A 20,450-nucleotide genomic window follows, 5' to 3' on the forward strand; every position below is an offset into this window, starting at 1 on the left:
ACTCCTGAGCATCACCAGTATGGCCCTAAAACCAAATTAATTAATTAATTAATTAAAGAATAGATTATACAAAATATAGGGATAAGAAATGGTCAAAGACAACAGAACCTGAGAACTGGTCTACAGAACTCAACTTACCAAAGGTGGGGAGGAGGATTGGGATGGATAGGTGGGAACCCAGAAACAATGGTGGAGGGAAGTAAATTCACTGGTAGAGGGTGAATTGTTTATCATTGTATGTAGGAAACCCCGTCATCAACAGTATTGTAAATCACAGTGCTCCAAATAAAAAAAATTTTTAAAGAATAATTTATAAGACATTAGGCATACATTCTATGAACTCAAGATATTCAATTCAAATTATATAAGAATTTGGAAGAAAGTTTTGCATAAAAAACCTAGAAGTGGGGCCGGTGAGGTGGCGCTAGAGGTAAGGTGTCTGCCTTGCAAGCGCTAGCCAAGGAAGGACCGCTGTTTGATCCCCTGGTGTCCCATATGGTCCCCCCAAGCAGGGGCGATTTCTGAGCGCTTAGCTAGGAGTAACCCCTGAGCATCAAACGGGTGTGGCTGAAAAAAAAAAACCTAGAAGAAATTTCTGACAAAAAATTCTAATCAGAATTATAAACCTTCCTAGAATTAATTAATATTGATTTGGTTGAATTCTTACATTTTTGTGATTAACTTATAAGATGAGATAAAATGAATCTTTTAGCTTTGCTTCACTTTTGGAAGAAAATTTTCATGAAACACAGTATAAAAGAATAAATCAAATAACTATGCATATAAGATAACATACTGCTTACTTTGAGGAATCCAAATGTGGGGAGAGTTAGCCTTATTTGAGGGAAAGGGTTTTGGGACCATACTTGGATATGCTCAGAACTTACTCTTTGCTCTATATGGAGGGATCAAACCTTTGCTACAAGGCAAGCACCTTAACATTTGTGCTAACTCACTGGTTTAGAAAGATTTGCTTTTCCCTTTTCTTTTTTTCCTTAGCCCTTTCTCTTTGTCTTATTTCTTCATTTTTTTTTGTTCCTTTTTTACTTTCTGTTGACATCTACCATTGTGGAAGGCAAGAAGTACCAAGAATAAAGATTCAACTTGTGCATGTATTATTTTATTTTATTTGCATGTATTATTTTAAATGATTTAAACCAAGATTTAGGGTTCCTTCTTGAGTTTTTCTCTTCCTTTTTTTTTAATATAAAATCTTTATTCAAGCACCATGATTACAAGCATGATTGTAGTTGGGTTTCAGTCATAAACAGAACCCACCCCTTCACCATTGCAACCTTCCCACCACCAATGCCCCCCCCCCTCCTCTCCCATCCCTGCCTGTATTCGAGACAGACTTTCTACTTCCCTCACTCATTGACATTGTTATGATAGTTGTCAGTGCAGTTACTTCTCTAATTGCACTCTTTGTGGTGAGTTTCATATCATGAGCCAGGCCTCTGGCCCTCATCTCTGGGAATTATTTCAATAATGACTTATTTTTCTTAAAATCCATAGATGAGTGAGACTATTCTGTGTGTCTCTCTCTCCCTCTGACTTATTTCGCTCAGCATAATAGATTCCATGTACATCCATGTATAGGAAAATTTCATGACTTTATCTTTCCTGAAAGCTGCATAATTCTATTGTGTATATGTACCACTAGCCATTCATCTGTTGAAAGGCATCTGGGTTATTTCCAGAGTCTGGCTATTGTAAATAGTGCTGCAATGAATATCGGTGTGAGGAAGGGATTTTTGAATTGTATTCAGAAGTTTATCATTCTATTCCTTATTCACTGATTCATAGTGCCTCTTCAACTGTTCAAGGATCTGTAAATATACTTCCTTGAGTATGATTTTAAAGACACAGCATCTTAAAACAGCTCAACTTCTGCAGAACTTTCCAGTGCCAGAGTGTGGAAATCATGCTTGTGCAGTGTGCTGTGGACCACTGATGGGTGGTCTAGAGCTTAAACTTTTTCTCTCCATTGCATAAAGCTAATCATGGTGGCCTCGTTTCAGACTCCTGCAGCCATTCTGGAGCCATAAATGAAGGAGAACTTTGAAACTTTCATCTACTTGTGTGAGTTTTGAAAGAGCTAAAATGAAACAAATGTTGGAGACACATATTAAGAAGTTGATTCCTGCAGTTGCCTCAAATATTGACCCTCTTTAACCGAGACAGGCCCATGGTGAACCCATGGACTTGACCATCCTTCATCTTCTGTTTCTTTAAATCCTCGAGCTCCAAATTTCTTGAGTTAATGTGATTTGGGTATGGCCAGCCACAGAGGATGTGGTAGATATTTAGACGAATGAGATGGAACATTTATCTTTGTCAGAGACTGCACTTCATTCCCAAAGAAGAGAGTTTTCTTTTCTCTAGGCAGATTGTCCTGGATGTGCAGTCTTCTGCCTCAGAATTTGTCATAAATGTTACAGAAAAGGGAGCACAAAAAATATACCTTCTTAATAACAGCAGCCTCATTGGCACACTGGAAAGTAAGCTGGATACAACAAAACCCAGCCTAATTATGAAACTCATATTGCATAGTTACTCTAGTGGAATTACCCAGAAGTAAACCTCCAATGAGTCAGAGTTCTAAATGTGATGCATGAGACCGTAAATATGGTCTGTCTTGTGTAGCTCTGTATTTATGTGGTACCTAACATTTGCTAAGTGAATAAATGAGTTAACATTTCTTCTGTCAATTTCTAGGCCAAAATGATAGCACACGGCCAACCTGTGTTCAATTTCTGGCATCCTATATGGTCCCCTGAGCCTGCCTGGAGTAACCCCTGAGTGATGATGCCGAGTATGATCCAAAAACAAACAAAGAATTTCTGTCAATTTAGAGAAGAAATAGAATGTAAAGTCTAACTAAATAGGTGAAAATACCTGGCTTTTTAAAATGTCAGCTAAGAGTATTATAATAGTAATGATTAACACCTTTAGGTATTTTTGTTTTGTTTTGTTTTGGGGTCATACCTGGCGGCACTCAGGGGTTACTACTGGCTCTATGCTCAGAAATTGCTCCTGGCAGCTTGGGGGACCATATGGGATGCTGGGATTCGAACCTTTAGGTATTTTAATGTATGTTATATATAAAATATATATAGTAATTTATCATAGTAAATAGTAGGTTCTAAATACATTTAACTCAGCTAGCTACCTTTGTTGTCCCAGCAAGCCTAGTGATGGCAGCCCCCTGGGTTCTGATCACCACCTGTATCTCAGCTCTGCTGGTCTCCATGACCCCAACTCTGATTCTTAGTTCACTCCTCACTCACAGCTACTTGTCTGGTCCTGGCCCTGCTGAGCTACCTGAAAGTGAATGAAGGGAGGACCAGAGCCATAGCACAATGGATAGGGCTTTTGCCTTGCATGTGCCCTACCTGGGTTTGATCCCCAGCAACCCATATGGTCCCCTGAGTCTGTCAGGAGTGATTTTGGAGTGAAGAGCCAGGAGGAACCCCTGAACTCTGCTGTGTGTGGCCTAGATAGATGGATGGATGGATAGGTAGGTAGGTAGGTAGGTAGGTAGGTAGGTAGGTAAGTAGGTAGAAAGAGAGAAAGAAAGAAAGAAAGAAAGAAAGAAAGAAAGAAAGAAAGAAAGAAAGAAAGAAAGAAAGAAAGAAAGGAAGGAAGGAAGGAAGGAAGGAAGGAAGGAAGGAAGGAAGGAAGGAAGGAAGGAAGGAAGGAAGGAAGGAGAGAGAAAGGAAGGAAGAAAGAGAGAGAGAAGGAAGGAAGGAAGGAAAAGAAAGAGAAAAAAGAAAGAAACAAAGAAAGAAAGAGAAACAAAAAAGAAAGAAAGAAGAAAGAAAAAGTGAAGGAAGGAAAAGGACACTTGAAACTTTTCATTATATATTTTTTTCATAAATGTAGGACCTATCCTTGGCATTGTTCAGCATTTCTTTTGCTTCTGTTTGTCAAGGATGAAAAGGAAAAGGAGGAGGGAGAGACAGGCTCTGGCTTATTTAAGTTCTGCTTGACTTAATAGGAGCTTAGTACATTGTCAAACAGAGTGACTATAGCAGACTGGTAAAGGTTCTTAGACAGTATGAGGAACATTTATTATGACACCGTCAGTACTGTCTCCTATTCCTGTTGGAAATCTGAGAGAGGGAAACTATAAACATGTGGGGTGCCATTACTCTCCATGTATGAGATGGCATTATGCTGTGGATTTAAAATTTTCACAAATGTCTCTTGGAATGTAGTTTTCCATGGATTAATGTGGTTTGTATGAAAGTGCCTATATGTATTTTTTCATCAGTGGTTTTGCTTTTAAAAGCAGGTAGTTATTTTTTTTCCTTTTAACTGTAAAATACTAATTCAATTTAGTCCTAGCAGCATGGGAATGGGATACTAATGTGGCCGAAAACAGCCGTTTATTTTTTGTGGGTTTGACCATTTCAGAAACTTCACATTTTTGAAAAATATTATTGCTAGGAAAATAAATTCAAAACCACAGTCTAACTTCAATGAGGATTATATGTTTTTTTTTTTCCATTCCCCTGCTTAAATACTCTACAGATTATATGCCTCAGAGCAGGGACTTATTATAATTTAGCTGCATAGAAAAACAGAGGACTCCAGAGTCGATTCTGAAGTGGTTTTACCCATCTACCTCTGGATTGCTGTTCTTGGAAACCATTTCTTGGTTTATCCCAGTGGAGCTTTCTGTTATGCAGAGAAATTGGACAGTAGCGTGCAGCTCCATGTTTGTGTAAAGACAGCTGAAGCCACAACTGTTTTTAGCCCCTCACCCAAACAGTGGGAAAGTATTTTGGGGTCGGAGAATCTCAGAAAGATTAATTATAAACTTACACAGTAAAGATTTCCAATTCTCCCAAACCATCCTATTTATTTATTTGCTGTTGACTAATCATCCTGAGATGAAGTCTTTATCCAGGCTAAGCTGATACCTAAAATATTTATTTCCCTTTTCTTTCCATACTTTTTCGCTTGTTAGCTGGAAACCAATGTGTTGTATATCCCCACAGTCTTCATCTAATTTGACAATGAGACATGAAGAAACACATGGTATTGAGAATAAGGGAGACTCTGATATAACTCTTAATTCCTACTCACTGGACTGATTTTGAGACTGGATTAGGATGGGAGACACGCCTTTAGAAAGGCATCCATAGACAGATGTGTGTTAAGAAAAAGAGTCTGGGCCCGGAGAGATAGTACAGCGGTGTTTGCCTTGCAAGCAGCCGATCCAGGACCAAAGGTGGTTGGCTCGAATCCCGGTGTCCCATATGGTCCCCCGTGCCTGCCAGGAGCTATTTCTGAGCAGACAGCCAGGAGTAACCCCTGAGCAATGCTGGGTGTGGCCCAAAAACAAAAACAAAACAAACAAACAAAAAAAAGAGTCTGTGAAGTGGATCCTGGGTGGAGAGATGAGTTGTTAGGTTTTTGATCTGGAGAAGGAAAGATTAAATATGCATAAAATTTTGCTTTTTCACTGTGGCTGGGGCAATGTAAATTTGCTGTGTCTGTTGGTCAAAGCTGAGGAGTGATCTTTGCCTCTTGCAGTTTACTGTCACCTGATGCTGAATAAGGGTCTTGATTTGCCCTGGTGTGCCAGCAGGTGCTTATGTTTGGGAGTTTGGGTACAGGTCCTAGAATTGAATATAATATCTTAACATGTGAAGGGACTTTTGCATTGTTCCTCAGTCGCTGCTTTTCTCGTTATCTGGCCTGCTTTTACCTGGCTTTCTATATTCTAATAGAAAATAAGAATATGTAAACTTAATAGATTTCATGAGTTCTCTTATTGCTTTGAGTTATTCTGAATAGGTTTCCATTTTTGGCCATCAAGAATTCTAATAGAATTGCTAAAATCTTTGATGGATTTTTTTTATTTGTACCTGGACTTCTCTTTTCTTTGTTTTTGGGGCACACCTGGTGGCACTCAGGACTAACTCCTACCTTTGAGCTCAGGGATCTATCCCAAGTCAGCCTTGTGCCAAGGCAAGCATCCTACTCACTGTGTTATTAATCTGGCTCCAAGAGTAGCTCTATGAATTCTTTGAACATGTGTGTATTCAGATGGGGAAGAGGATTCATAACTTAATTTGATTCTTAGGAGATTGAATAACCCTAAAAAGGCAAATAATCATTAGGTTACCACTTAATTTTGACTGTTTTCTTGGTTTCTTTTTTTGTGGAGGTGCCTTTCTGGAAGGATATATTTTTTTGGATGCAGCCCCAAAGTAATTCTGGATTTATTGCTCTGAGGCCCCTGAGCATTGCTGGGATGGCCTGGGTAATCTCTAGCACCAAACATCCTGAAACAAGTGTCATCAATCGAGCTGAGAATTGCTGGGGACTGGGGGACAGTGGCAAGTTTCCTGAGTACTGCTTGGGAACCAAGTTTTGGACTGTGCCTCCATTTTTCTTCTTTTCTTTCAGTATTCCTTTGACTGTCTGAGGTCTTTTGTAGTTTAGTACAAAATTTAGAATTGTTTTAGTTCCTGGGACCAAAGGATAGTACAGTGGGTAAAGTACTTGTCTTACGTACAGCATCACTTATAAGCACTGCCAGGAGTACCTGAATGCAGAGCCTAGGGTAACAACCATTGAGCATTTGCCGAGCATAACCAAAAATCGACCAAACAAAACAACAACAACAACAAAAAAAAACAAGTATAACCAAAATCAACCAGAAAAAAAAAAAGAATTGTTTAGTTCCTTGAAAAATGGTATTCATGTTTTGATGGGGTTGCTTTAAAGCTAAACACTTGTTTGTTTGTTTGTTTGGCTACACCCAATGATGCTCAGGGGTTACTCCTGGCTATGCGCTCAGAAATCACTGCTGGCTTGGGGGACCATATGGGATGCTGGGGAGAGAACCGAGGTCTGTCCTGCATTAGCCACTGCACTATCACTCCAGACCCATTTTTTTCTAATGAATTCTTTAGGGTTTTCTATGCCACCATATTATCTGTAAATAAAATTTTACTTCTTTTCTAATTTGGGTTCCTTTCACTCTTTTTCTTATTTCTGCCTAGAGCTTTCAAAAGTATGTTGAATAGAAGAAAGGATAATACACTTTCTTGTCTTAGATGTTTGAGATATAGCTTTCACTTTTCACCCCCTGTATGTATGATTTAGAGTATGATTTAGCTGTACATTTGTTATATACTATTTTTGTTATACTAAGGTATGTTCCTTCTATTCCAAAATTATTACTTTTTTATTATAAATGGATGTTGAATCTTGCTAAATGCTTTTTCAGCATCTATTGATATGATTTTGGGTTGCTAATTTTGTATGTTACATTAACTAATCCAAGTATAATCTTTGAATTCATCTTTGCAACCATTCTTGAGATGATTGTCACTTATTTCAAGTGATTTTCTTGATTTTCTTGATTCAAGTTACCAAAATTTTATTGAGAATTTTTTGCTTCCATGTTAATCAAAGATATTGTTCTGTGATTTATTTTTTCTTTTGTGTACACCATTCTTTTGGTTTTAGAAACCAGAGTCATGCTGGCTTTGAAGAATGCATTTAGGAGTGTTCCCCATCTCTGATTTTTTGTAAGCATTTGAGAAGGCTCTTATTCATAGCAGTAAACTTCTTCCTATGTACCCATTACTGATTTTTCTCCCCTCTTCCTTAGAAGAGGGACTTCAATGGTAAGGAAACATTTAGTAGTTGAGAAGCATCTGTTCTCAGCATAGGTTGCAGAGCAAGCTTTAGAGAAAAGAAGAGAGTAATATTTGATGCCAGTTTAGTCAGGATGCCATAATATTTTATGTATATTTAAGAGTTTTCAGGGGAAATCATACATATTTATAAAGGGAATGGTTATTACATGCATTTGAAGATCATACAATAGGAATATATAATTATACATTATACATATAGAATGAAACAGAGAAACAGCACCAGGGAGAGTCCTTTAATATGGTCATAAGAAAGAAGGTGACTTCAAATGTATATTCTCCACTGATGGTTTTTTTTTTTTTGCAAGTTTTACTTAATGAAAGCAGAGTAAATATGAAATAGAATAGATGCTTTTAGGAAGGAGGTTTTCATGGATCAAAAACTTTAAGGACTGGCTCGGGAGCCAGTCTGCTCTCTGGCTATCTTTCTATGTACTTATATAGTTCCTTTATACCTTAATTATACACAGAACAGAGAGAAACAAAGAAAAGGATTAGGCATGTCCCAGAGGAAACAAATCCTGAGACATGGTCAATGAAACAGAGAATTGAAGAGACTGAGGGGTGAGGAGAAAAGGACTGTGGGCTGAGGTAGTGGGATCTTGACAAAATGGTGGAAGAATTGACACAGTAGCGCTGCTACAACATAACAATGATTTCAAGTTTATTTTTTTAATCTCACTTTTCTTACTCTTTTGCTCTTGCTTTCTGAATTTTTGCTACTTGCACCCTCATCTTTTGTTTTTAATTATAGTATAGCTAACATAGGTACAAATGTTCAAGTTGATGGTATTTCTGTAGAGTCATTGCACCCACCAATACCAAACCATCTATGACCTTCCACCATTTGTACCCAAACTCCAGGCTCTGTTTTCTGTTTAGCTCAGATCAAGACACTCTTGGCTTTGCGCCATCAATTTAGCTGGTAAGAGCTGCCTGAACATCTGTTTCCCATTGGTTGTTGTTAGCCAGTTCTTCCCAGTATACTATTACTTTTTAATATTTTATTTGTGGCAGTAAGAACATTTGACATGGGATCTAGCCTCTTAACATATTGTAAGTAGGCACTACAGGCTTGTTGAGTTTATATTGTACAGTAAATTCTTAATAATATATAGATCTTTAGAGCTTCTTCATTTTATTCAACTGAATTGTGATGCCTGTACATGAACAGACTCCATTTGTCTCTCAGCTTTTGAAAACTATATTCCTGTCTTTAGTTTTATGAATTTGACTATTTTAATAGTCTCAGACAATAGAATCATGCAGTACTTGTATTTATTTGGCTTATTTCACTTGGTATAGTATCCTGAAAGTCTATTTATATTATTTCACATTACAGATTGTAGGCACCACATTTTTAGGTGTCTATCGTTCAGTGTACATCCTTTTACTTTCACAATATTAGTTATTGTGAATAGGGATTTAGTAAATATGAGAGTGCCAGTTTCTCTTCAAGATTCTGGAATTCTCTGTGGCATCCTTGCGCAGAGGCCATGCTAATCTCTGTATTGTTCCAATTTTAGTATATGTGTTGTCGAAGCGAGCACAAGATTCTGGAATTCTATGTGGAAAGGGGGTTGCTGGATTATATGATAGATCTAATACTTATTTTCTAAGGAGTTTGTACTATTTCTCTATAGCTATACCATTTTGCTCTCCTACTCTTGTAAGTGGTGCCTTATCTTTATATTCTGTTAGCACTTATCTTCTGCAAGACTCTTTTATTTATTTTTTTCTGTAAGACTCGATACATTTTTTTGTTTGCTTTAATAATTTTGGCCATACTCCAAGCTGCTCAGGCTTTACTTTTGGCTCTGAACTCCAGATGATGCTCTAGGGCACAGGGATTGAACCCATGTTCAATGTATGCAAATGTATTTAATGAATGCCTCTGGTGAACACCTTATTTGCTATCCTCTCTCTCTGGCCCCAAGGCTTTTCTGACAGTAAAGAGCTTTGGTTGCAGTTCTCTTTCCTTAGTATTAGAAGTGGCATATATTGTATCCTCATAAATGTATAAGAAATAGATGTACATAATTTTTTCATATCTCTTAAGGAATATTGTTATTTACAAACATCTGGGGAAATATCTGTCAGACCAGCTTTCTAAGACCAAACAAAGGCTAAGTTAGAAGAAGGCAGATTTTATGTCAATACAGAACTATCTGAGCATCTCCAGGAGATATTTCTTAGTAACAGTAAGAGCTCATTCTGGTACTATGACCCCCTTGAAATGCCCACTCTTCCTCTCCAGCCGAGAACCCTGTTAGGAAAGTTTAATGGGACCAGCATTCCCACACACAGTGCCTCCAGGGACCAGGCCTGCATTCAAACTTGGCAGCGTGCTGAGCATCAGATAACTGGAAATGATGGCAACCACATAGCATGAACTGTGTGTGCCCTAGCTGGATGGGCTCTTCGCTCTCTCTTAACTAGCAGCTGCTGTGCGAGAAGTGTTTGAGTGCTGCCAGACCTTGCATTTTTTCAAGGGAAAGCAGAAGGACAGATTTTTATTTTGACATAAAATTTCCCAATATAAAAGAAACATGCTGGGGAGGGGGGGAGCAGCTCTCTTGAGCTCACTTTTCTCCTGACACTTCACCCCGACCCAAGCTGCAGCATTTCCAGCCCTCAGGTGTCAGTGGCAGTTGCAGCTGTCTGGCAGTCTCATTTGCTGTGGCTGCTTCAGCTATACCTTCATCAAAGGAAGGTCTTCTGTTTCAAAGGTCTTTCCTGGCATTGGCAGCTCAGTGCAGGACACATACATCAGGTGCTCAGTGAGAGCAGTTGGTGCCTGTAACTAGATGTGATCGTTCAGCATTACTTTCAGTTTACTTCTAGTGGACAGTCAATGGAAGAAGAAGATAAATGTAGAATTTGAATGCCAATCAGTGGAGCTGTTTTAGGGATTGAAAATTTTTATGCCTGGCACTCAATTCTCAACAGCTTGGTATTTGTGTATCTCATGGTGATTCAATTAAAGACAAATAAAAGTAACAGCCTAGAATATAAACATTTTGACTTATTGCTCTTAGAGTTTTTAGGAGGAAGCTCTCACAACAAAATGCTAGTTATTTGTACCCAATGGTTTGAAGTCATTGATTGGAGAAATTCTGAACATAAGCACTTTCAGTCTTCATTTCCTTTGGGGGGGGGTTTGGACCACATCCCATGACACTTAGGGGTTACTCCTGGCTCTGCGCTCAGAAATCGCTCCTGATTTGGGGCACCTTATGGGACAACAGGGATTGAACCATGGTCCATCCTGGGTTAGCCACATGCAAGGCAAACATCCTATTGCTGCGCCACTGCTCTGGGTCATTTACTTTTATCTTTTAGGGGTCACACCAAGCTGAGCTCAGGGTTTACTCATTTCTGTGCTCAGGGATCACTCCTAGCAGGGCTTGGGGGACAATTTGGGTTGCTGACAATTGAACCCAGATCAGCTGCATCAAGGCATTTTAAAGTAGAAATTAGTAAATTCCTCTTTGTTACAAGAATTGTCCAAAAAGAAAAAAAAATACTAGACTGTTTATATTTTATCCTAACTTTTTATTTACACTTATATAAATCTGAATTTCACATTTTGAAGCAATATAAACAATTATCAGTAATTTGTATGATGGAATTAGGTATACTTTGGTCATTTATAAGTTGTAAGGTCATTTACCAAAGCTTAGTTCAGTAGCTTTCTACCACTTTGAGGGGAAAAGTGCCAATAAGCATAGATTACCAAAGTAGGAATATTTTTTGTTTACTCAGTACTGAATTTACCTATAATTTTTCTTAGCTGTGTTTCAGTGCAGTTATGTTACAAGACAACGAAACAATATATATCAGTCTAAATATTAGCTACTGAGGATACAATAGTGAAGAAATTTGACAAGGCCCTGGTATCAAAGCTGATCCTCTGGGGTAAGAGATAAAACCAACAGATAAGAAAACTAGGTGACGATGAGTGTTGGGAGAATAAAGTAGAATGAAGGAATAAAGAGAAAGTGCATGTGAAGAGGTTACCATAGATTGAAGTTGAGGGAAGGTATTCTTGACAGGATGGGCCAGCTTCTCGGAGTGTTTGGAAAAAACATTCCAGACCAACAAACTGCTGCTTCAGTGGGCCCAATGCAGAGACTCTCAGTTTAGCAAGGAAGTTAGAAATATTACAAATTTAACCCTGGTGGTGGGAATGCCCCTCACTTATTGTCACTATGTGCCTCAAACATTACTGTGAGAGAAGTGTAGTTCACTTTAACCACAATAAAAATGAAAAAGAAAACAAAAACAAAACCCAAAATCTAAAAATAATGAAATTGTTGACCAATTTTTACAAGTTAAAGGCCTGTGACCATGATAATTTAGGTGCCAGAATCTGTGTCATGATTTCAGAATAAGATTCAGTAGTTATATTTATCTAAGACTGGGAAAAGTCAGCATCACAAAGTTCATTTTATATGTTCAGCTTTGAAGCCTTGGTTATCCTGTGGATAGAATAGGCAGCTAGTAGCATTGTATGGAGAGCCATCTGGCATTATAGACTAAAATTGGAGTTAAATATACCGGCAGTAAACATAGTAAAAAGCAATGTCTTTCATCACTTATTAAAATGATTACTACCAAGGATTTTAAGAGCTGGAACTGAAGTGATAGCAGTGGATAACTTTCATGCCTTGCATGAGGTCAACCCCAGATTTGAGCCCTGGCATCTTATCTGGTTGCCCTAGCACCTTCAGGAGTAATTCCTGAATGCAGAGCCGGGAGTAATCTCTGGTTACCACTTTTGCTTTGGCTATAGCCCTCAAACAAAATAAGCAAAACAGAAAGAGGATTATAAGAGCTGATAGACATATGGAGATCTGGTTTTAAAGTTAATTGGATAGAGAAGACAGCTATTTTGGACAAAGCTTAAAACATTTTTTTTTGTATCTTCACAACAGAGACCCAATGAGAGCAACCCTTATCAAGTGAGAACATGAGTCCAGAGTTTGGTGATATTCATCAACACAATTTTTGTGGTCTCCAAATCTGTTTGAGCCTCTGGCAAGACTTCTCTTTCACAATTATAAAACAGATGCCCTCTTTGTTGGTTTCCTTGTCTGAGTTACTACAGTTCTGGAAATGGGCTGGCAATCTCTCATGTACCTTTTGGAGGCAGCCTGAGGGTTCCAATCAGCCATTCCTGGCCAGAGTCTTCCTGTGAATCGTTCTGCAAAATACTAGACACCAGAGGAGGCCAAGATTATAAGGGTTTGGGAATCTCTGTGGTGTTTTTTGTCTTGTACCAAAAATTCAATTTTGAGGTTTAATGTAAGATAGCTCTCTAGAAGCCTTTCTTTGGAATAGTCAATTCTAAGAGAACATGAAATTCTAAGAGAAAACCTAAGCATAGTTTACCTACTGTATTTTCTTATGGGTCAGAACTCTGTATTTAGAATTTAAAATTCTAATTTAGAATTAATTTAGTTATTTAGTTAATTCTAATTTAGAATTCAACTTAGAACAGAGCATCAAAACTTACTGTAAATTATTGACTAAGAGAGACCAACTATATACAATGATTGAATCTAATTTGTGGATTTTGATTCCTGGCTAAATTGACATCAGATATATAAGTAATTCAGAAATTTTAAATACAGACTGGTTAAATGATTTAAGAAATATTTGGTATTTTTCTTAGATGATACAGAATTTGTGCACGTTTCTTATTAATCAAGAAAATACTGTTAAATTATAAATATATACTTGAATAGGTAGTGATAAAACCTACATATATAATAACTTTTAAAGTACTCACCAAATTATTAAGGCAAAAAGGACAAAATGTTAAAAACTGTTCAATCTAATTTTATAGGTATTTTATAGGTTTATAGGTATTTTCTCCACTGTCCTGTAAATTTTACATAAAATTTTTGAAAAATCAAAGTTGGGGGAAAAGTCTTGTCATGTTGGAGCAGAATACTGTGGCTTAACAGCTGAATAACACTACTTTATGATCATCAAGGATGTTGCTTTACTGTGCCTGGAACTAGGTTGATTTCTTCATCCAGAGGATTTTACAGTAAAAATGAGCTAATATTCCCCATTCCTTTCCACCCCCATGTCATGATTTTGTAACTTGACCTATGTTTATGGGAAGTAAAGTAATTCCAAAGTAAAAACTGAAACATATGGAATCCTAAAGCAAGCATTTTATTATATCAATTTCAACATAAAAAATCCCAACAATATTAGGGGCTGGGGATTGGTAGAACATTTACTTCACACTTAGGAGGGCTCTGGGTGAATTTTATAGCACTACACACAAAGCCACCATACACCAAATGAAACAGAAACACCCCCACCCTACCCCCCAAAAACCAAAAACAACCTTATAGTTACTAAAGTCATCTCCATTTCTTTACTTTGGGAGTGAGGACGTAGGGGAAATGGTTTGTGCTCCACTTGGCAGTGCTTAGGGCTTAACCCTGGTTCTGCACTGAGGAATCACTCCAGATGGGTCTTATGGGATCCATATGAGGGGCTGGGAGTTGAATTTGGATTGAACATGTACAAGGAAAACTCCCTTCCCACTGCACTTTGACTCCAGTCCTTTTGTCTCTTCCTTCTCTTCCCACTAATGTTGATCAAATTTACTCCTATTTCTACTTGAACTATTTTTCAGCAGCTACCTAACTGATAGTCCTAGCTTAAGTTCTCTTCCCACCAAGTCACTTTGAGGTTGAACTGAGCTGCCAGATGAGCTCCTATTACTCACATTACTACCTCAAATCTTTATTGCTTCCCCAGTGTTGAATATACTCGAAATTTCTTGGGACAGAGAGAGAACTTAGTATAGTGGAGTACATCTTGTGCATGCAGGCAGAATGGCTCAATCCCAGGTGTTTCAGAAAAGATTTTCAGAAGAGGGAAAGGAGGCAAGGAGAAGGCAGGGACTCCAGGATTATGGGAGAAGTTTCCCTAAGCAGGATTCCAGAGAAAGGCAGAATTCTTTCCTCTCTTACACATTTTTAATAAAGGGGAGTGGGTGAGCACTGTTCATTGAGTTGAAAGTTTCTCAGGTTTCCTGTCCTTCCAGACATTCCATACCAGAAACTCCTTCCTTAGGGCCAATATTCCTTACCTCATCCTACCTATTCTCCACTGTTTCCATATCATTTCTACCTCTTTGTGGATTCTTTTTCATATGTTTTGCTAAAATAAATCTTCAGAATATATATACAATACTCCATACCTCTTTTTTGTGTACATTCCTCCCTCTCATAGCCACAAGTTCAGGTGTTCATTTTATGGACAGAATTGCCAGTTTAAACATGTTTAGTGGGGCCAGAGTGATGGCGCAGCAGTAAGGCATTTGCTTTGCATTTGACATCCCTGTGCAGACCTGGGTTTGATCCCTAGCATCCCATGTGGTCCCTGGAGCTTGCCAGGAGCGATTTCTGAGTGCAGAACTGTGTCAAAAAAAAAAAGCAAATATACTATATTTAGACTCAAGAAAAACCAGGCAATAAAACTGCCTTGAAAAGTGACACAATGAGAGTCAGACACAAGAGACACAAGTGAGACTACAAAGATTTTTTTCAGTTCAAGAAATGTCTATTTAAAGTCTGGGGGCCAAAAAAGCACACGAAAAAATGTTCCACATCACTAATCAACAGGGAGATGCAAATCAAAACAACAATGAGGTATCTTCTCACACCACAGATACTGGCACACATTACAAAGAATGAGAACAATCAGTGCTGGTGGGAATGTAGACTGACCCAGCTTTTTTTGGAAAACAATATGGAGATTTCTCAAAAACTAGAAATTGAGCTCTGTCATGACCCAGCAATACACTCCTGGAGCCAAAAACAATGTAGAAAAGGCATCTTCTCTTATGTTCATTGAAGTACTGTTCATAATAGCTGGAATCTGGAAACAAATCTAGAGCCTAAAACAGATGAATGACTAAAGAAACTGGGGTACAATGGAATACTATGCAGCTGTTAGGAAAAATAAAGTCATAAAATTTGCTGATACTTGGATAGATTTGGGGACAGAACATCATGCTGAGTAAAATGACTCAGAGAGGAAGGATAGACATAGAATGATCACACTCATCTGTGTGATATTAAATTAAAAACCCATAGTATGAGAATAATTTCCAAAGACAATGGAAAAAATGGAGGAGTATAGTTGGAACAGAGAAGAGGCCATTATGAAAATAATAGTTGAAAATGATCATTCTGAATAAAAACTGGAAATTGAAAAGAAGTAAAGTGTTACACGTGATATTCCTTCAGTAACAGTATTCCAAACCATGGTGCCTAAAAGGAAAAAAGGGGGGGGGGAGAAGATGAGAGAGAATTGAGAGAGACAGAGTATGAGTGAGTGAGAGATGGAGAGAGAAGTGTCTCATAGAGGCAGGCTGAGGGTGGAAATGGGGATGGGAGGCTAACTGGGGAAATTGGTAGGGTTATAAAAGCACTGGTCAAGAGACAGATATTAGAACTTTGTATGACCGAAACTTAACTATCAATAATATTTTAACTCTGTATCTCATAGTGATTTAATAATAGAAAAGTAAATACACTCTCCCAACCTAAATAACTAAATCTGGGGCCAGAGTACAGCGAGTAGGTTGCTTATCTTGCACAATGCAGATTCAAGTTTATTCCCTGACACCACAGCAAGATCCCTGAGCTCTACCAGAAGTGATCCCTGAGCACAGAGCCAGGGCTAAGCCCTGAGCACTGAGGGGTGAGCCATCTCAAATAAATAATAAAGTCTTAGGCATTGATAATAGAAGCTGAAATTGAAGGCCTCAGTGCCTACCTTTTTAAAAACATCCTTGAAGCCATCCCCTGCAGAACTTGTGGTGTAGTATAGCACCAAGGATTGCACCAGGGTCCTGCACATGTAAAACACGTTCTAGCACTTGAACCACATCCCTAAATCTCGATGCTTAAAGTTTTCTTGGCAATGGCTCATACTTGTCTAGTAACTTTCTTTTTTTTTTTTTGGGGGGGGGGTTGGGCCACACCCGGTAACGCTCAGGGGTTACTCCTGGCTATGTGCTCAGAAGTTGCTCCTGGCTTGGGGGACCATATGGGACACCGGGGGATCGAACCGCGGTCCGTCCAAGGCTAGCGCAGGGAAGGCAGGCACCTTACCTTCAGCGCCACCGCCCGGCCCCGTAACTTTCTAACCTTGATTTCCCTCTTCTCTCTCAAGTGCCACTCTTCAAACTCTATCAGCGGGCAAAGCATGTGTACAGCGAGGCTGCACGAGTGCTCCAGTTTAAGAAGATATGTGAAGAAGCCCCAGAAAACACAGTCCAGCTGCTGGGCGAGCTAATGAACCAGAGCCACCTGAGCTGCCGGGACATGTTTGAGTGCAGCTGCCCTGAGTTGGACCAGCTAGTGGACATCTGTCGGTGAGGCTAAGAGCAGTGTCGTGCATAAGGTCTGAGGGAGTCCACTAATGAAACGTTAAGCAAATGGCCAATCTGCAGCATTTTCATAATTTAGGTGACAGAAGGTCCTTCTCCCACTCTTTTGGGAGAGGCCCTCCTAAACATCTGAAGGACAGGACAGAGTTGCATTGTTACTTGAGAAGACTCTGGGTTTGGAGCCAGTTTGCAATTCCCTAAGAAAACGTTTCCATTTTTGGATATGGAGGCATTTTAGTGAGGTGTTTTTCTCTGACATAGGCTGTGCTATTGCTCTGGTGATATTTTTAATCAATGGTGTCACTCTACTGCAGCTTTGCCAGCATTCCTGTCTGGTTGATTCCTGTCCAAAGGTTGATTGCTTTATTATTCAAAAGAAGGCAGAAAATGTGTAGAGGTCTTTTATTTTTAATATCTTTAGTTAAACACCTTGATTACAAACATGATTGTAGATGGGTTTCAGTCATGTAAAGAACACGCCCTTCACCAGTGCAACATTCCCATTACCAATGTCCCAAGTTTCCCTCCTCCCCACTCCACCCTGGCCTGTACTCTAGACAGGCTTTCTACTTCCCTCATCATTCACATTGTTAGGATAGTTCTCAATGTAGTTATTTCTCTATGCTGGATAGGTGATATGATGCAGGAAGTTCTGAATATGTTCAGAGAGCTGACATTGCTCACTTTTTCTGGTTCTATTAGGCAACTTGGGAAAATGAGGACGAAGAAAGAAAGGCCAGTCCAGTGAGGATCTGTCGAAAGAGAAATGTATAGGAGAAAACCCCTTCCAAAGCCTAAGAGTAGCACAATTTTTAGAGCATGAGGCCAATAGAATAGAATGGTCACTCTCCCCAGAAAGGGTCTCACAGGTATTGGGAGGACTGAAAGGAAAATTGTGACTGTTGGCAAGATACTATTCCACTAGGAGAAGATAATACATAACTCTTAGTACTGACAAGATAATTAACAACTTGGTGCTTGTGGCTTGCTTCACTCATTGCCACACATAGTCTGAAAGTTTAAATCAAATTGCTCCACTGATCACAAATGGCTTGTGTAATCCAACTTGTCCGGAGTATTGATAAGAATTACTATGCTGACGTCATGGTTTGCTCACTAATTGCCAAAAGCCTTTCCAAAGCTTGCTTCACTATAAATTCTCTTCTGAAAATATCAAGGGTCCACTAAATAGAGGAGACAAATATTGCTCAGTTCTGGAAATCAGGGGCAGTAAAATGATTTGTGCAGAAATCAAGTGGAACCGTCTTTGGCTGGAAGGTAGTTGGATCGTTTGAATCTCTCCTAAAAAGTTGAGGTGCCTTTGCCAACTTATTGGGATTCTCTTAAAAACTTCCTTTGCTCTAAAGATACATCAGTATACTTGCTCTGTGACCTTACATTCTCTTAAGAGAAGAAGAAAATGATCATTAAAAATAAACAGAATGATACTGATAAATGCCTGTGGTGAAAAATAAAAGAAGGGAGAGAGTAACAGGATTGGGTGGCCATCTTTATTTAGAGATTAAAGCAGGCCTCTCTCTCTCTCTGAGGAAATGCTGTTTGAGCAGAGACCTGAAGGAAGTGAAGAAATGAGAACGGCAAGTTCATGGGTGCTGAAGTGTGTATATTTATTTGGCTGGCACGAGTGAGAGGTAGCAGGCTCTCGGTGGTTTTTGGGCAGAAAAAGGAGAAATTAGTCAGAGATGAGGTGAGAGGAGTGGAAGTCCTATCAGGGGTAGTTGGGGTGACCTGAAAGGGAGGAAGGAGACTGACTTTGAACAGGGGAAAGTACTATGGAAGTGCTAAACAATTTGGTGTCAGATATGCCAAAAGGGCAATTCCATACAATGTACGGATGAAAAACGAAGGATCAAAATGGTTCTTGGTTTCTGTCTTGAGAAAATATCTCTTCTCCTCCCTGTCAAAGTCACATTTTTTGTAATCCACATCTCATGTTTCTTAGTAAAAATTCTTGTGTAGGACCAAAAGCTGGGAAAGCAGGCCTGCTGGGTGGAAAATATGAAGTGATCTGAAAGAGTTATCATGGGTCGGCAGGAAAGCTTGGCTCCCAGGAGGCGTTTTGTGATTCTGTCTTGTCTGGCTTTCTCACCTAGTAATCTAGGTGTGCATTCTGAGATGCAGTCACTGCCCCTGGCTTTCCAATGTAAAGGTAGAGGCTTTGGTTGTCCGTATCTGCAGTGTCAGAATGGTGAAACCATGTTAAGCAGGGGAGGCAGTCTGTGGACTGAAAAAACTGGGCTGCAGATTAAGAAAGCAAATTTCTTTTTTGTTTTTAAAAAACTTTATTGATAGGTTGGTTGATTGATTGATTGGTTTTTGGGCCACACCTGGTGGCTGGCATTCAGGGGTTCCTCCTGGCTCTGCACTCAGAAATCACCCCTGGAAGGCTGGGGACCCACAGGGGATGCCAGGAATCAAACCAGGTCCCTCCTGGGTTGGCCGCATGCAAGGCAAATGCCCTACTGCTGTACTATCTCTCTGGCACCAGGACAGCTATTTTCTAATGCTTTTTTCCTCATAAGTCCTGTGATTTTGGACTATTGCCTGGTTTTTAGAATCTCTATCTTTTTTCTTCTCTTCTCTCTCTCTTTCCCCACCTTTTTTTTTGGGGGGGGGTTTGGGTCACACCTGGCAGCGCTCAGGAATTACTACTGGCTCTACACTCAGAAATCGCTCCTGACAGATTCGGGGGACCCTATGGGATGCTGGGATTCGAACCACAGTCCTTCTGCATGCAAGGCAAATGCCCCACCTCCATGCTATCTCTCTGGCCCCTTTTCCCACACTTTTTTCTCTTCAGGTGTTCTCCAAGTCTATGTATATTTTATAAGTAGGGTTCTAATGAAAGATTTAATGATTATGTGTACAAAAATGGTTGAGACCTTACAAAAACAAGGAAAGACTTAATTTTGAAAAATCCTATCTGAATGGAAGCTAAAATGTTTAGCCTATTATTATCTGCTGTGATGTGATCCCGGGGAAAATTCAGTTGGGTGTATTATCAGGAGCTAATTAGTATCTGTTCCTATACTGAGTTTAGTACTGAGTATATCTTTTTCATTCTAGTTTTTGTTTGATGAAATAATTGCTAAGTATTCAATTAGTTTCTATTTATTTTTAGACCTATGTGGGTGAGTGTTCCTTATTGAAAGATAATTTTTTGGCATGTGGAAATATTGGTTGGAATTACTGCCTAGTTCTTAGGCTTTTGATACAGTTTTCTTTTAAAATTTTTAGATTTTGCCCATACATTTTACAGTGCAGGGGTGCCTTCCACCCTGAACATTTGTTATGGGGACTTGACTTAGGTTTCAATA

The 20,450-nt window shown here is 39.1% G+C and overlaps 1 protein-coding gene and 1 non-coding gene across 2 annotated transcripts in view; one reads left to right on the top strand and one right to left on the bottom strand.

Annotated features, from left to right (window-relative positions):
- The window catches only part of GALK2 (galactokinase 2), a 142,328-nt gene that overhangs the window by 103,019 nt on the left and 18,859 nt on the right, over positions 1 to 20,450 (top strand). The window contains exon 9 of the mRNA XM_049781456.1: positions 16,896 to 17,097. Coding sequence (XP_049637413.1) covers positions 16,896 to 17,097 — 202 coding nt within the window. The remainder of the gene's footprint in view (positions 1 to 16,895; positions 17,098 to 20,450) is intronic.
- LOC126021753 (U6 spliceosomal RNA) lies at positions 9,128 to 9,232 on the bottom strand. Its single transcript, XR_007500230.1, has one exon. It is a non-coding gene; the product is annotated as a U6 spliceosomal RNA (small nuclear RNA).

Source organism: Suncus etruscus, chromosome 10, assembly GCF_024139225.1.
Source record: "Suncus etruscus isolate mSunEtr1 chromosome 10, mSunEtr1.pri.cur, whole genome shotgun sequence".
Lineage (NCBI taxonomy): Eukaryota > Metazoa > Chordata > Mammalia > Eulipotyphla > Soricidae > Suncus > Suncus etruscus.